Source organism: Mastigoproctus giganteus, chromosome 3 (genome assembly GCF_048544385.1).
Source record: "Mastigoproctus giganteus isolate SK-2022 chromosome 3, ASM4854438v1, whole genome shotgun sequence".
Classification (NCBI taxonomy): Eukaryota; Metazoa; Arthropoda; class Arachnida; order Uropygi; family Thelyphonidae; genus Mastigoproctus; species Mastigoproctus giganteus.
The window spans coordinates 244,763,867-244,781,130 of record NC_143577.1 but is presented as its reverse complement, the minus strand read 5'-3'; the positions used below and the strand labels follow the sequence as shown (position 1 = coordinate 244,781,130).

At 39.7% G+C, this 17,264-nt stretch overlaps 1 protein-coding gene across 8 annotated transcripts in view; it reads left to right on the top strand.

Moving 5' to 3' along the window:
- Positions 1 to 14,746: 14,746 nt before the first annotated feature.
- Positions 14,747 to 17,264, top strand: part of Rbp6 (RNA-binding protein 6) — a 241,786-nt gene continuing 239,268 nt past the window's right edge. For all 8 annotated transcript variants that reach the window (XM_090369754.1, XM_090369762.1, XM_090369759.1 and 5 more), the window contains exons 1-2: positions 14,747 to 14,908; positions 15,307 to 15,347. In XM_090369754.1, coding sequence (XP_090225880.1) covers positions 14,847 to 14,908; positions 15,307 to 15,347 — 103 coding nt within the window. In that variant the 5' untranslated portion in view covers positions 14,747 to 14,846. The remainder of the gene's footprint in view (positions 14,909 to 15,306; positions 15,348 to 17,264) is intronic.

Genomic DNA, 17,264 nt, shown 5'->3' with positions numbered 1-17,264 from the left:
GTCACACAGATATAGGCAGTGCAGACTTGGAATTTGGGGAGCACAGTGTGTATAAGGAGGGGTTATGCTGTTAGTTAAGAAACACATAAAATCTAAGGAAGTGCATCCAGTTGCTGTAGATGGAAAGTGCAATGTTGTGTCAGTTTGGTGTGACATAAGCACAGGGAAAGGAAAAATGAGAGTAGGAGTGTGCTATAGGCCTAATGACTCTGATGAGTATAATAAGATATTGTACAGGGAAATAGAGTGGGCCAGTAAATCAGAGAGTCTTATAATGGGGGACTTTAATTTCCCAGATATTGACTGGAATTTGGGGGCTGGGTACTCACGCAGTAGCAGGGCTTTTGTGGATTTATTGGATGATTGTTTTCTACATCAGCATGTTCAGGAGGCAACAAGAGGGAGCAATACTCTTGATTTGATTATCAGCAGTGATTCTTCATGCATTAAGAATCTGCAGATAAATGAACCACTTGGTGGCAGTGATCACAGTGTGCTGAAGTGGGAGTTACTGAAAGAGGTAACTACCATTAGGGGTAAAGGGAAGGGTTATTGCTTCCGTAAAGGCGACTACGGTGGACTGAGACAGTATTTAAATTCTATACAGTGGGACCAACTGATGATGTTACCAACAGCAAATTCAAAATGGGAAGCATTCAAAGAACTTATCTTGGAAGCTACTAGGCTTTACATACCAACTAAGAAATATTGTTCAAGGTTTAGGCCAAAATGGATGTCAGATGAACTAATGAGACATGTGGCAGAGAAGAAAAATGCATGGGATACATACAAATTAACACGTGACACAGAAGCCTATGATAGATACAAGTTGATCTGTAACCAAGTTACAAGGGAGGTTGGGCAGGCGAAGGAAGATTACGAGAAATCTTTGGCAAGGGATGCATAGAAAAACAGAAAAGTGGTTTTTAGAAGGAAGGGAATGAATCAGATTGGACCACTTATCATAGATGGGTGGACTATTGATGATCATGCTCAGGTAGTTGATAAACTGAATGAGTATTTTGAATTTCATTTTGCACTTCACACATGAGGAATTATTACAGTTTGAAAATGGCAGAAGGTTATCACATTGTAGCAGTGTGCTTAATGATTTTGTAATAACTGAAAGCAAAGTGGAGGAGAAATTCTTGAAGGTAAACATAAGAAAGGCACCTGGGGTGGATGGGATCTATCCAGTTATATTAAAGGAGGCGGCAAAGCAACTGAGCAAACCCTTAGCCATAATTATGAGAGCATCCTTGGACTCAGGGGAGGTTCCCACGGATTGGAGATGTGCAAATGTAACCCCAATTCACAAAGGAGGTTCGAAGGGTGACACGAGTAATTACAGACCAGTTAGTTTAACTTCTGTTCCGGGTAAAATAATGGAGTCGCTGGTTAAAGATGCATTGCAGGATCATCTAGACAAGACTGCAGCAATAATTCAGACACAGCATGGGTTTGTTAAGGGAAAGTCTTGTCTGACAAATTTGATTGGTTATTATGATGTGGTCACAAAGGAACTGGATGCAAAAAATAATTTTGATATCATATACTTGGATTTCAGGAAAGCTTTTGACACTGTTGCGCATGGAAGACTACTGTACAAATTGGAGCAGAATGGTATTAAGGGTAAGTTGCTACAATGGATAAAAGGATGGTTAAGTGGGAGAAGACAGAGGGTGGTAATCAATGGGTGCTGCTCTTCGTGGACTAATGTTATTAGTGGAGTCCCACAAGGATCGGTGTTAGGTCCACTGTTGTTTTGTATATTTATCAATGATATTGATGAAGGTATATCAAGCTTAATGTCGAAGTTTGCAGATGGCACAAAGGTTGGCAGGGTTGTTAATGACAGTAATGGCAGTGTGCTACTGCAACAGGATCTAGATAATTTGGGCAGATGGGCTAAGAAGTGGCAACTGAAGTTTAACCTTGACAAATGCAAAGTACTGCATATTGGTAGAAGTAACCCCAGAGAAACATACCAACTGTGTGGTACTACACTTAAGGTGGTAGAAAATGAAAAGGACCTTGGAGTAATTGTGCAGTCAGATATGAAGTTTTCTGAGCAATGCAGACTGCCAGGGCAGGTCATGAGGTTTTGTCAATGATATATAGGAATTTTGCTAGCAGGGAAAAGGAGGTGATTGTCCCTCTGAATAAGGCAATGGTCAGGCCACGGCTTGAGTACTGCGTACAGGTCTGGAGGCCTCATTTTAGGAAGGATGTAGATTTACTTGAGCGGGTACAGAGAAGGGCAACAAGATTGGTGAGGGGAATGAAGGGATCTTCTTACCAAGAGAGGCTTAAGTTCTGCAAATTGCATTGGCTGGAGACTAGGCACCAGCGCGGTGATCTGATTGAGGTGTATAAGGCCTTGAATGGATTGAGCACGCTGAATTCTGATGGGATCCTTCCACTTGTTCAGATTACGAACCTAAGGGGGCATAAATTGAAATTAAGAAAGGACAGATGTAGAATAGATGTGCGGAAATTTGCCTTTAGCCAGCGGGTGGTTAATTGCTGGAACAAACTTCCATCTGTCGTTGTGGAAGTTGATAGGTTAAATAAATTTAAGGAGGAACAGGACGGGTATTTAGAGGGAATGGTTCTGTGATTTTTTTATTTATTTTATTATTTTATTATTTTTTTTTTTTTTGGCTGATGCTTAATAAGCTCATACGCTTGCTTTCTTTCATCACATGCCACGATTACTATTACTAATTATTTTGAAGGTTGGCACAGTTGTTGATGACCAGAACCAAGCTAAATTCGCTACCACAAACACCAACTCCTTCATGAAGTATGATCCCTTCCTATGGCTGATATACTAGCTGTCCATCGACTCCCTGATGTAATTGGTTTCAGCAGAATTACAACTACCCTAAAGACGTTCACAGATCGTATCCCAAAATTTCTGAGATATATAAGGGGAACCTCCTCCCCCCACACACTTTCTTGTCATAACCACTGCTTCATCTAATCAAGAATCACCTTAAGCTGTCCAACCAGTTTCTCCATGGGCACATTCTCCCAATAATTTTTCCTTCAGCAACTTTGTTTAAGCTTCGATAAATTTTCTTTGGCTCTATTTTAGATGGGGCCCTTCCTCTCCTCCTTGAAGGCTAACTTTTACATGCTTTGCCGCATGGCAAGCGCTGCGAAACTTGGCTCAACGGGGTTAATTCTTGCGAAGAGGGTCAGCGTCCATCTTCGATTACCTCATTTGATCTACCAGGAATTATCAGATGCGCGCTACTAATTTAATATCGACCAGAGTTTCGAGTTCGCTTAATGCGTCCCCAAAGAGTTCAACCTGTCCTAACTGTTTTCCATTTATATTTCACTCCCCTTCACCATCCCCATTCCTACCCCGCCTCCAGAAACTTTTGGTTGCCGGTCCTAAACGCCAGATGTTTCTCGCAACTTGTTTGTTTCTTCGAAACTAATGGTTCCCCGGTTACCATGGCAACATGCTTTTAAACTTTCACGTGCGAGAGTGTGGATTTCATAGCGGAGCGGATACATAAAAAATAATAAAAATAACAAACCAGCTGCCAATGGCAGTTAATAAATTTTAGAAAGCTTTTCCAAGAGGACAAAAGGGGGCGTCGAGGCTAGTGGGCTTTTTTTGTAGTTTCCGGCTAATGGAGTAGACTGTCCGCTTGGCCGAATTTTTGCGGATATGACGACAGATTTAATGAGTGATGGAAAAGCGCACAAAAAGCAAACAGACAGTGGCAGTCTGCGGATGAATAATTGCCGGGTCCACAACAGGCGAGTCTATTAAATGGTCAAGGCAGTGTACATTTGTCTTTTGAGAAAAACTCCCTCCGCTTGTTTCTCGGAGGCAGTAAAACCAAAAGATCTTATGCAAAGGCGTCTGAAATAAAAGCGTTCTCCACTCGAGCAATGATCCGCATGCGTGTACTCTGGAATTCTAAACGCAGACGAACTAAATTTATTGTCGTATTTATTATAGAGTGGTGGTGGTGGCAGCTGAACCGAATTTTTGTACAGAAAGTTGTAAAACTCCCCCCACCCTCGCTCCCGAACTCGATTCTGCATCAGTTTTATTTCGAATTTTACGCCCTCCAAGAAAATACTGCATTTCCTATAATTTTTATCGCTAAAAAGTCAAGCAGAAGATTATGAAACCCACAATCCCTTGCCACGAGATGCGATCTTTTGGTACTGTTGATAGAACCCATTGTTGTCCGCTCGGTATTTCAGCGCGTGAAATCAGAATTCATTATACTCGATGTCTATTTCAGCGCGCGACTCATCGTGCCCAAGAGATATCGTGAAGCACGAGATCCAAAAGACAATTCTTTTGAACATTTCCAGAATACCAAATGATCGTTGTCTGCCGCGTATTTTTTTTGGCGCATGCGCATTTCTCGTGAACTACCGATTTTTGAAACCTCAAAATACAATATTCTTAAGACAGAAAAAATTTTCAACGAAGATTACAATTGTTAGGCTACAAATATCGTGACGTAAGGGTGACCTCTTCCAACCACACACAAGGAATCAACTTCTCTCATCTCTACCTCCACGTGCTCCTCGACCGTCTTAAGATTACGTGTCGAAGTGTGGCGTGCCCACTCAGTGAAATTAAAAAAAAAAGCTATGCGCTACTTCTGCTATTGTAAATGACCAGACGAAAGAGTGTTCCCCTATGTTTTTGGGCATGTAGTGTATATGTAGAAGAATCTATTTATTATTTGGTGTTTATTTTTATATTTTTAAGTCTCCTTATTTTATTTAACTTTTTTTTTTTCGTCCATCACGTGATCGTGTTCGTTTCGAACGTCGCGTTTCCGACAGAGTCGACCGGCGAGCGAACAGAGGTCAAATTGCCGTGATTGTACATCCCGCCCATCTTCGTACGAAGACGAAAGACCGTCGCAAGAGACAAGCAGCCGAAATTACGTACCAAAATTGGACGAAATAAATCAAAGAGACAGCAAGAGATTGGAATTCGCAGACGAAATCAGTAGACATAAAAACAGGGGGGACAAAAAAAGGCCAAACGAACTTTTCACCCTCGCTACAGAACGCTGCGCCAATTACGGATACGTTTAGGGGGGTAGGCGATTTTAATCAAAAATACCGAACCTTAAAAGTTCCTGCCCTCCCCCTCCCCCACCAATTTACTGCGAAATTTGAAAATCAAAATACGTATTATGAAATGCGCTTTGGTGTATGACGCACTTCCGGTAAATGGCCGAATTTGAACTTCCGGTTTAGAATTGTGTAATTAATGAAGTGAGAAGTTAACAGCCGAATAACTTCTCGGGTAGTTAAGACAATGGAAAGGAGATACGCTAGGATAAGCAATTTAGCCTTTCGCGTGAAATATAGCCTCTCGATAGTAGTGCCCCCTGGAGACGAAACGAATAAAACAATAACCACTGCTAACTTCGTTTATACGCGACTGTTAAATCCTAGTTTCTGGCAAGTAATTAATAGAGCGAAGGGATTTTGAAATATGGCGCGGAAACAGCACCCCCTGGAGGGAAATAAACGCATAAATTACAATAGAGGAAGAAAATCGAAGCGTTTAATAATTTAAGTGGCATTATTGACTCGTAAGGTGTTATTACAGAGCCCTCTAGCGGATAAAATGAGCATTTCTTAGCAGATAGTCCGTTTGATTAAAAGATTAAACGTTTGTAGATTTCAATGTTTGGGTCTCTCAAGGGACCCCGCTTGCATTTGAATAATGTCGATGTAGTGAGGAAGGGGGCTTGGACAGTCCCCTTTGTGATCAGCCGGTCCCCCTTCACGCGATCTTTGCGTAGTTTAATCTCAAAGCCGCGAATAAAATATCACCAAATTTCCTGGTCACTTTTCCATCAATCAATCAATGGATGTATCCAATTAGTGTCGTTGTCATGACAACTGGGAGAAGGAGGAGGAGGAGGGAGAGGGAAAAAAGAAACGAACAACGGATGAGGAAATTTCGAAACTCATTCTTCCGCAGGGCACTTCGAGGTAAAAAATACCTACAGGGTCGAGTTAATCCCGAAACCCAGGGGGCTTGGAAGAAGAATATTCCGGCCCCCAAGACCCGAATAATGGTTGATATTTACACTTGAGGAAAAAAAAAGATTATTTTTTTTTTGCGCCCGTTGTGGTGTTAAGTATTCGCGCGTTTCCAGCGTTCGTTGGTGAGTTTGGTGCGCACGCGCTGCAGCTGTAATGGACCGTTCAGCTGGCTGACCTGAAAACCAAATCACCATTGCAACTACCTTTCTCGTCCCCATTAAGATGCGTTCAATATCGATCTGTTCAGGTATATTGGCCGAACAACGTCTTGAAGAATTGGAAAAGTAAACAAGTTTTCCTCAGTAGAAAAAATCTCTAAAAATTTCCTCCCCCCTTTCCCTGAATATGAGAACTCGCGAAAAACAATTGATTCCTATTGGTCCGATTTTAATGAAATTTGGGATCGTTCGAGAAATCTTTCTGAAGGAAACGAATGTAGAATTTTATAAAAAATCTGTCTATCGAGAGTTTGGTTTGTTAGTACATGCGGACGGACGGACGGACACTCTGAAGATAACAGTTGCCTTCACTATTTACTATGGCGTCTAAAAATTTTAAATTATTTTAAAATAAATTATTCTCTCTTTTTTCGAGGATATCTCAATTTTCTGTTTGAAGCAAAAGGACAAGCAGCTCATAAAAGAGAACATCTTAAAAAAGCACTTTTAAATAAATTTAAAGAATTAAATGACGTCATCGAAGCAAAGTGTACGAAATATCCGCAAATTATACTTCCAAAAATGTCGTTTAAAGGAGAGAAGATGGAAGGGCAGAACGTGATTGAGAGAAGAAAGAAACGAAGAAGAAGAAGAGAGAGAGAATAAATGAGAGAAAGAGAACGAATGACAGAGAGGAACACAGAGGGACGGAGAGAGAGAATGAATAAGAGAAATGAAACGAATTTCAGAGAGAGAGAGAGAGAATGAGTTACCGAAAGAAAACGAATGAGAGAGAAAGAGAGAGAGGAACAGAGAGAATAAATAAGAAAAACAGAAGGAATTTGCGAGAGAAAGAGTGACAAAAAACAAGAGAGAGAGAATAAGTCAGCGAAGAGAATAAATGAGAGAGACAGGTACAAAGACAAGAGAAACACAAGGAATTTGAAAGAGACAGAGAGGATGAATTAACGAAAGAGAACGACGAAGAGAGAGAGAGAGAGAGAGAGAGAGAGAGAGAGAGAGAGAGAAAGAATAGTTAGCGAAAGATAACGAATGAGAGAGCGAGAGGAACAGAGAGAACAGAGTTCTGTTTCTCTGTCTGAAAGACAGAGTGAGGGAGCAAACGATAGAAAGAGAGACAGAGTGAGAGAGACAGAAAGAGAGAGAGAGAGAAGAAATGAATGAGAGAGGGGAGCAGAGAGGGAATGAATAAGAGAAACAACGAAGTTTCAAAGAGACAGAGATAGAGAGAATGAAAAAACGAGACACAAATAGAGAAAATAAATGAGGTAGTAGTAGTAGTGGCACGTGATGCAAGAAAGCAAGTGTATGAGCTTATGCAGCATCAGCCAAAAAAAAAAAAAAAAAAAAAAAAAAAAAATCACGCCATTCCCTCCAAATGCCTGTCCAGTTCCTCCTTAAATTTACTCAACCTATCAACTTCCACAACGACAGATGGAAGTTTGTTCCAGCAATTAACCACCCGCTGGCTAAAGGCAAATTTCCGCACATCTATTCTACATCTGTCCTTTCTTAATTTGAATTTATTCGTAATCTGAACAAGTGGAAGGATCCCATCAGAATTCAGCGTGCTCAACCCATTCAAGGCCTTATAGACCTCAATCAGATCACCGCGCAGGTGCCTAGTCTCCAGCCACTGCAATTTGTAGAACTTAAGCCTCTCTTGGTAAGAGGATCCCTTCATTCCCCTCACCAATCTTGTTGCCCTTCTCTGTACACGCTCAAGCAAATCTACATCCTTCCTAAAATGAGGTCTCCAGACCTGTACGCAGTACTCAAGGCGTAGCCTTATCCTGCAATGCATCTTTAACCAGCGACTCCATTATTTTACCCAGAACAGAAGTTAAACTAACTGGTCTGTAATTACTCGTGTCACCCTTCGAACCTCCTTTGTGAATTGGGGATACATTTGCACATCTCCAGTCCGTGGGGACCTCCCCTGAGTCCAAGGATGCTCTCATAATTATGGCTAAGGGTTTGCTTAGTTGCTTTGCCGCCTCCTTTAATATAACTGGATAGATTCCACCCACCTCAGGTGCCTTTCTTATGTTTAACTTCAACAATTTCTCTTCCACTTTGCTCTCAGTTATTACAAGATCATTAAGCACCCTGCTACAATTTGATAACCTTCTGCCATTTTCAAACCTTAATAACTCCTCACGTGTGAATGTAGATGCAAAATACTCATTCAGTTTGTTTGCTATCTGAGCAGGATCATCAACAGTCGAACCATCGATATGAAATGGACCAATCAGATTCATCCCCTTCCTTTTAGAGTTTATATAAGTAAAGAAATCCTTGCTGTTTTTCTTAGCATCTTTTGCCAAGGATTTCTCGTAATCTGCCTTCACCTGCCGAACCTCCTTTGTGACCTGATTACAGATTAACTTATATCTGCCATAGGCTTCTGAGTCGCTTGATAATTTATATGCATCCCATGCATTTTTCTTCTCTGTTACGAGTCTCATTAGTTCATTTGACAACCATTTAGGCCTAAACCTTGAACAATATTTCTTAATAGGTATGAAACTTTTAGTAGCTTCCAAGATTAGTTCTTTGAATGCTTCCCATTTTGAGTTTGCTGTTGGTAACATCGTCAGTTGATCCCACTGTACAGAATTTCAAAACTGTCGGAGACCACTGTACTCACCTTTACGGAAGCAAAAACCCTTTTCTTTACCCCTGATGGTAGTTACCTCTTTGAGTAACTCCCACTTCAGCACACTGTGATCACTGCCACCTAGTGGTTCATTTATCTGCAGATTCTTAATGCATGAAGAATCACTACTGATAATCAAATCAAGAGTATTACTCCCTCTAGTTGCCTCCCGAACATGCTGATGTAGAAAACAATCATCCAATAAATCCACAAAAGCCTTGCTAGTGTGTGAGTGACCAACCCACAAATTCCAGTCAATATCTGGGAAATTAAAATCTCCCATTTTAAGAATCTCTGATTTACTGGCCCACTCTATTTCCCTGTACAGTTCCTTATTATATTTGCTATAGGCCTAATGACTCATCAGAGTCATTAGGCCTATAGCACACTCCTACTCTCAATTTTGATCTCCCAATGCTTATGTCACAACAAACTGACTCGGCACTGCACTGTCCAGCGATGTCAACTGGCTTCACTTCCTTGGTTTTTATGTGTTTCTTAACTAATAGCATAACCCCTCCCACTTTCTATCCTGTCTATCCTTTCTGTAGACGTTGTACTCCCCAAATTGCAGTTCTGCATCCCTTATATCTGTGTGACACCACGTCTCTGATATCCCAACAATATCTGCCTTCGATGTTTTGAGCAATACCTCAAATTCATCAAATTTATTTACTAAACTCCTAGCATTGGTGTACACGCAAGTATACCTGCACCTGTTTCTATTCTTATTATTAGTTACCCTAACGCATCCCATATACCCACCTGTTTCACGATGACTGCCATGAGTTCCTGAAACCCCCAACACCCCACGCTCGAGGTCGTTACTTATTCTAATAGAATTTGTGCAAGAATCACTTTCACCTCTGCCAACGGCTACTGTTAAACTATTAGTCTTTGTATCCCCCCAAACTAGCAGTTTTCCGACCCACCTAACACTGCCTCGATAGCATCAGCAAATATTCTTGCACCCTTTCTATTTAAGTGTATCCCATCCCTGTAGAAGCAATCTCTCCTGTTAACAAGTACACACCAGGCTGAAAAAAATTCTACCCCTTGAGCCTTGCACAATCCCTCCAGGGCCGAATTGATCGACAAGGCTCTCATCATATACTCCCTCCTATCGTGTCTGGGCAGATTTGGCAGACACTTTCAAATTCAACCCTAATTCTCGGCTTTTGTTCAACAGTGACCTGTACTTGCTAAGTAATTCCGCCGGTCTCCTACTCTTAATATCATTAGTGCCAACGTGTGCAACTATATCACCTTTTGTGTCCTTAAAAGATATCTGCAGATGATATATGCTTTACAACATCATCAACCTTTGCCCCTGGCAGACATACCCTGGTCCTGTTCCATCTATCCTTTTTACACAATATATTCCCCTTCTCCCTGACAATAGAGTCGTCAACAACTACTAGTTCCTGTGGGACCAGCGGATTCTGCTTTGGGGATTGCCACTGTGTTGTCTGTTGCCCAGATGTGAGCTCTGGTGTTGAGGTGGGCAGCTGAGAGCTTGACGGGCCCCTCAAATTAATTTCTTTGAGGGCATCTACCCTACACCTCAATCTCTCATAGACGCCCAGTAGAACGCTGAGTTGACGCCTAATTTCTAGACACTCTCTGCACCTGGCACACACAAAGACATCCTCCTTGGCTGGATCATGTTCTGTTCCAGAGAGTTCGGCAAACACTTCACAAGTTGCACTTTTTTTTAGGCTATGATGCGTTGGAGAATTGCCCCCCCCTCAGTTCTCCCCCGAATCACAGCACTCCTGCCACTTTGTGCCGGATGCTTTGCTGCTCTAGTCTGGGGCATGATATTTTAAATTAATAAGATCAATAAATTTAATTAATTAATTGTCAATACTACGCTAACTAATAGAATCCTAAATGCACTGATGCGTATTACGCTATACAATTATACGTTAGAGCTGCCTAGTTATCACAATTAAAAATGGAAAAGGTGAAAGAGAATGAAGAAGAGAGAGAAGGAATTGGGGAAAGAATGAATAATCGATAGAGAGAAAGAATAAGAGAAAGAGAACGATTGAGTGTGAGAGAGAGAGAAAGAGGAAAACGATGAAAGAGCGAGAGAAAGAAAGTCAGAGAGACAGAATAAATAAATAGGGCGAGAAAGATCGAAAGACTAGGATGGGAAATTTTATAAATGGAGGGAATGATGGAAGGAGCGAAAGCACAGCGACATGCACAGAGAAAAACAAAGAGAGAGAGAGAGAGAGAGAGAGAGAGAGAGAGAGAGAGAGAGAGAGAGAGAGAGAGAGAGAAAGAAAAGAGGGAGTGAGAGGAGGACAGAGGATAAGAAATACTAACGGACAAGACAGGGATCGAAATCAGAGAAAATCAAAGACAGAATCCCTCCTTTGTATGCAAAAATGGTCCTCCTGACATCCCTTAATTCGAGGCACCCTCGGATGCAGATCCCACATCGAAAGGTCACCTCCATCTCGCAGTCGATGTCCCTCCTCATCCCCACTCGCCTTCTGACCCGTCTGAAAGGCACCCGATGGACACACACCGAGCGAACAAAACGCGCAAAAGAGGTCACTGGTCGTTCTTGGCGTTATTTTGGATCAGCCAAGGCAGCTGAGGCAAAGAGGTTTCAGCGTTTCCCGTCTTTAAGCCGGGTGTGTTCCAAGCCCTTCCGAATTCCGCGGAGAGTTGCTGACCGAGAATTCGGCGAGAGATTCCGAAATCTTCTGGAGAGATCGCACCAAACGAAAGCGGAAATAATGTTCGTCAGTTCTCCATCTTGTCATCTCCTCTGAGCCTAGATGACCTTGCCGAGGTATATTTCAAATTTTCAGTTAAAACCGACGTTTCACTTTAAATTACATCAACTGTCTGTTGTCAATGTTAAGAATTACCTGATCTTTGTTACAAACGAAACTGGGTTTCCTTTTGGCTTTCCTGGATCTTAATGCGCAGCACCATCAAAATGATTAATAATTATTATCCCTTAGTTAATCCAGAAAACCTGAAGTTAAGCCTTTTAACAGACCTGCGCATTATTCGGGTTCAGCGAGGTAATTACAGGAATTTATTAATGAGGCAAGATGGAGAAGGGTCCAATTTTAATTGAGGATTATTCTAAGCTGTCTAATAACCTAAAAGAGATCTACGCAATGATTTACCAGATGTGGCCATCACGCGTTCATTGCACATCCTAAAAACAAATGGAACGCCCGAAAAAAGACCACGCAGTCAAGACGAATCCACTACGTACAGTCACTGACCAAAAACTTAGCTACCTTTTTCCCGAATTACAGTCAGTACACATCTTGGCATGGATCCTGCCATGGCAGAATCGATGCCATGATGTAGAGAAGTAAGAAGCCGAACTGCCATCCCAACATATCCAAGACAATATCAACTGGATTCAGATCTGGAACATCAAGCGGCCAGTGTAGATGGAAATCTTGGAATCTTCCTCGATCCATTCAAGCTAATTTTTGCTGGATGTATAGCTGGGTTGTCGTCTTGAAAGAATCCATCGCAATCCAGGTTAAAATGAAGGGTGAAGTTGGTCCAATAAATGAAGAATAAATGGATGATGCAATATTATTGATTCTTCCTTTTGCTGATAACAAACTGTCGATCGCGAAACTCTGCAATCATATCCATGGATGATGCAATATTATTGAAGATTGCAAGATTTGGACATTGGAAACAGTTTGGGCTTTCCCCGTGTGTTTCTTATCAAGATCCTTCAAGGATCCATCGTTTGAAACTTATCTCAATGCAACCAAATTGTACCAAGCTCTTTGGTTATATCCGATCATGAATCAAATGGTATCAGTATTCTGTTTAGCAATAAATATGTCGCGGTGTTTTAGCCACCATTTGAAATTTACCGCAATATGCCTCTCTATGGCCGACCGGGCTAGCCGAGTGGGTAAAGTACCTGCCCGGCAACCCAAAGGTCGCGGGTTCGATTCCCGCCTCGGGCTTGGATCAAAGTACTGCAAAAACCTTGGCAGGTGCAATATGGCCACTGAAGCCGATGCGCCAACAACTACCAAATCAAAAAAAAAAATCAATCAAAAAAAAAACCTCTCTATTTTTTGACACTTAGTGTTTATAACTGAAAAACATCTCAAAGAAAATTGCCGATTATTTGTTAAATTTCTGTATAAGTGACTTATCCAATCTAGACTTAGTTTGTAAAATCTTCAAATTTTAAATTGAATTTGAAAATTTTTTTTTCTCAGATTCAATTTGAGAATTTTTTTTCAAATTTTTAAAGAAACAATTTTAATTTGGAAACTTTTTTTGTTTTCTGACAGATAAAGTTACAAAACTATTTTGAAAATCAAAAAAAAAAAAAGGAAATTATTTGGAAAAAATAGAAATATAGTTTCTAGAAAAATTAGAATTATAGTTCGAAAAAAAATTACCAATATAGTTTGAAAAACATTAGAAACTAATTTGAAAAAAATCGAAGATACTTTGAAAAAAGCTGAAATACAGATTGGAAAAAAAATAGAAAAATGAAAAGAATTAATTACAAATATAACTTGAAACAAAATTGAACAAATTTAAATATAGTTAGAAAAAAATTTGAATGTAGTTTTAAAAAAAAACTGAAATATAGTTTAGAAAAAAATAAAAATATAGTTTGAAAAACATTAGAAAAAAATCGAAATATACTTTGAAAAAAGCTGAAATATAGATTGGAAAAAATTTTAAATATGCTACGAAAAATAATTTCAACCATAATTTGAAAAAAAAATTAGAAATACTGTTTGAAAAAAAATTTATATAGTTTGAAAAAAAAGTCCTGAATCTAGTTTGGAAAAAGTTAGAAATATTCTTCGAAAAAGAATTACAAATATAATTATAAAAAAATTTTTAAAAAATTGAAACACCGTTCGAAAAACATTTAAATATAGTTTGACAACAAAAAACAGAAATCTAGTTTGGAAAAAAATTAAATATACTTTGAAAAAAGAATTATAAATATAATTGGGAAAAATTCGAAATGTAGTTTGAAAAATAATTATTAAAAAAATTAAAATTGATAATTATTTCACATTTAAAATCATCTGAGAGAGTTGCAATTTATTACAAAGTGAGTAAATCAAAAAGAAAAAAAAACTTGACAATTGACTTCTACTTCATCGTATATACAGGGGTTCTCACCACCTCATAAGCATTTCACAATTGTTAAAAAAAAAAACATTTTTAATGGGTTTTTAATAAAATTCCCAGTTCAGCCTTCTCTCCAAACATTTCCAAAATATTAGAATCATAAACTTAATAAAGGAAACTTAAAATTAAAATAAGACCCTCTAAAAAGGGAATTGTGCTTATCTTCCTAAATAAAAAAAAAAAAAAAAAAGAGTTAAGATGGTGTCAAGGAACCTGACAAAAGATAAAATTGTACTCACCAATTATTACACTCACTCATCGTACACTCTTCTGCTGCTTCGTACCAACCATCCATTAACCACACCATCCCCGCTCGGTTCTTCTGTCTCTCAGCTATCTTCACCCCCGAATGTTCTCCATAATCTTGCTTCTTTGGTCGGCAAGTAACGGCAAATATCCGTATGACCCCCACAACACAGGAATCCCCTCGACACAGCTGCTACTGACCAAATCGCTTTCGCTGGCATTCTCGTCTGAGCGGCAGGTAGTTCGAGAGGTGATCACCAGGTGGCGACGCATCAACGTTGCCGGTGTCTCCTCCGGTGTGGGCGTGGCCCCCGAGCGAGGAGCCGACCAATGGCGGGTGCCGCACATTCCATCAATCATTGTGCGTCTCTAGTTTCCGCCCCCCCTCGATTTCTTGGAGAGGCAGCCTCGCTATGGTCCAATAGAAGTAGTGTACAGCTTAGTCTGCTAGAACCCACCACGTGCGGGTTGCCGATACTGTATTTTGGTTCGTAGTGTAGCTAGGTAGTGGGGGCCACTTTATCGTAGGAAAAATGGAAACAGACACCCAGACCAATTGTACTGGTAGCTCCAACGACATCACCCATGACCCAGGGTACGTTTTGGTAGCGAAAATGCTCCGGTCCTACTAACCTCCGCACTTGTATCTGTGTGTGTGCGCGGCTTTAACGAGTAAGTGTGCGTATGTGTGTGCGGGCGACAGTGTGTGCGTTCGTTGTAGGCTTGTTTATGTCTTTTGGTATTTTTTTTTTTATCGTTTGGCAATTTTTTTTTTTTTTTGACGCTTCTCGTCTGCTTCTGATCGCTTCGCTTGTATCTCTCTCTCTCTCTCTCTCTCGCTCTCCCCGAGTGTGTGCCGTTCCCCTTGCGTATCCGCAGCCATACTATCTGCCCGTGCGAACCCTAACGGCCTGTGTGTGTTCAGTTCTGTGTGTGTATACGACGCGTCGAAGAGGATTGGTGCCTAATACGTGTTCCTTTGTTATCTTGCAGGAAAATGTTTATAGGTGGACTGAGCTGGCAGACTGCACCCGGTAAGTGTTTTTCTTCACTCTCTTTCTTTAAATGCGCGCCCTGGTGTTTACTACAAAATGTCTGATTTATTTATTTTATTATTTTTTTTTTTTAATTCTCTCTCTCTGTCTTTTATTCTTTCTCTACCTCTATCTTTAAAATGATACGTATCTAAATAACGAAGGCTTCTGCAGACTGCACAATTTTCACCATTTTCCGATTACCGTTTGACGAATTTTATATTTTTAAACCGCCCCTGTACCTTTAAAATCTGCCCGATCCTTAACCAAACGATAAATTCCATAAATAATAATAAATACAATAATAATATACTCACGCTTATTTACCCTTTCTAAAAAAAGCTAAGGTCGATATTTAATGCGAAAAACCTGGTGTGCATTTTTAAAAATACCGTGTCTGCATTTCTAGGCCTAACATTTGCAAACGATCGTAATTTTTCATTATCGTTTGGCATTTCTACAAAAGTGGTTCCTCATCTTCTGTTACAAATACAACGTAGGAGTTTACGAGACACAATAGGGCTACGTGAACGATGTGACACCATTTTGGTCATCCTTCTTCACATCTGATGAGGCGATAAATTTGAAACGCGTAGGATGGTCGTATGCTGACGATATCTTACCCACGTTTCAACATGGACTCCGTCAGAGCCAGTCGATTCTGCTAAACTTCATTTACATGCGGAATAGATAACGCATCGCAATTAAGAACGCGGAATATCGACACTGCGTTCCTCTCTTTTCGTCGGTGGTGTTGTATCGAAGCCCCCAATTGAAAACGACCTTCTTCTGCCCACCATTTATGTGGGCGGGATGAAAAATAACAAATATAAACACGGGCATTTTAAATACCAAATAAGACCGTGGAATTCATAGCCAACTCAATCAGTGCCACTCTCTATGTGTGATTAACGATTTACAATTTCCATTTATTGAAATTAGACGTTAAAGCGCCACGTAGCGGTCAGGAAACGTACTAGAGTTCCAATGGATACTGTGGTGATACATTGTAGCAAACGTGGGCACATTTAAGTCATTTTAATTAAAACCGTTTCAAATATGAATAATTTTATTTATTAATAATATTAATAGTAGATTAAAGTTTTATTTATAAATTATCGGTTTTGGAAAGCCACTATTTAAAAGAAGTAATTAAATTCCCTTTTTTTTTGAATTTCATATACGAAATTTCTGCTAAGCCTAATTTACTAAAATTCAAATTAAAAATCGTAATTATTAATTTTCAAAGTTGTGGTTTATGTAATATTTGGAGATTAACTATTAGTTTAATTTTATGTAGATTAAATATTAATTTAATTTTATCTATTAGTATTTTTTGACATTTTAAACCATTTTTGTAGTCCTGATTGTATTTGTCTTGGAAAACGTTTTAATGTTGGAAATATCATTGAAATAAGGGGACGGTTAACTAATTTAGTCTGGTTTGAAGGGCCTTTAATGCCCTATATGTTACTATCTATCTCTCCTCTTTATCTACAGCAAAATAAAGAAATTCGGAGTCTCCAGTTTAGATGGAAATGCATTTGTGTTGGAAAAAGTTTGAACCTTGAAATGTTCCTGAAATAAAGGGACAAAAAAGGGGTCAGTTCATTAATTTATTCTGGTTTAAGGGGACTTTAATGTCCTATACATTACAATCTATCTCTCCTCTTTAACTACAGCAAAATAGAGGAACTCGGAGTCCCCAATAAAAGCCAGTTTAGCTGGAATTCCATTTGTCTTGGGAAAAATTTAAATATTGGAAATATTCCTAAAATAAAGGGACAAAAAGGGGGGCGGTTAACTAATTTATTCTGGTTTAAGGAGTCTTTAATGTCCTATATGTTATTATCTATCTCTCCTCTTTAACTACAGCAAAATAAAGAAGTTCGGAGTCTCCAGTTTAGATGGAAATGC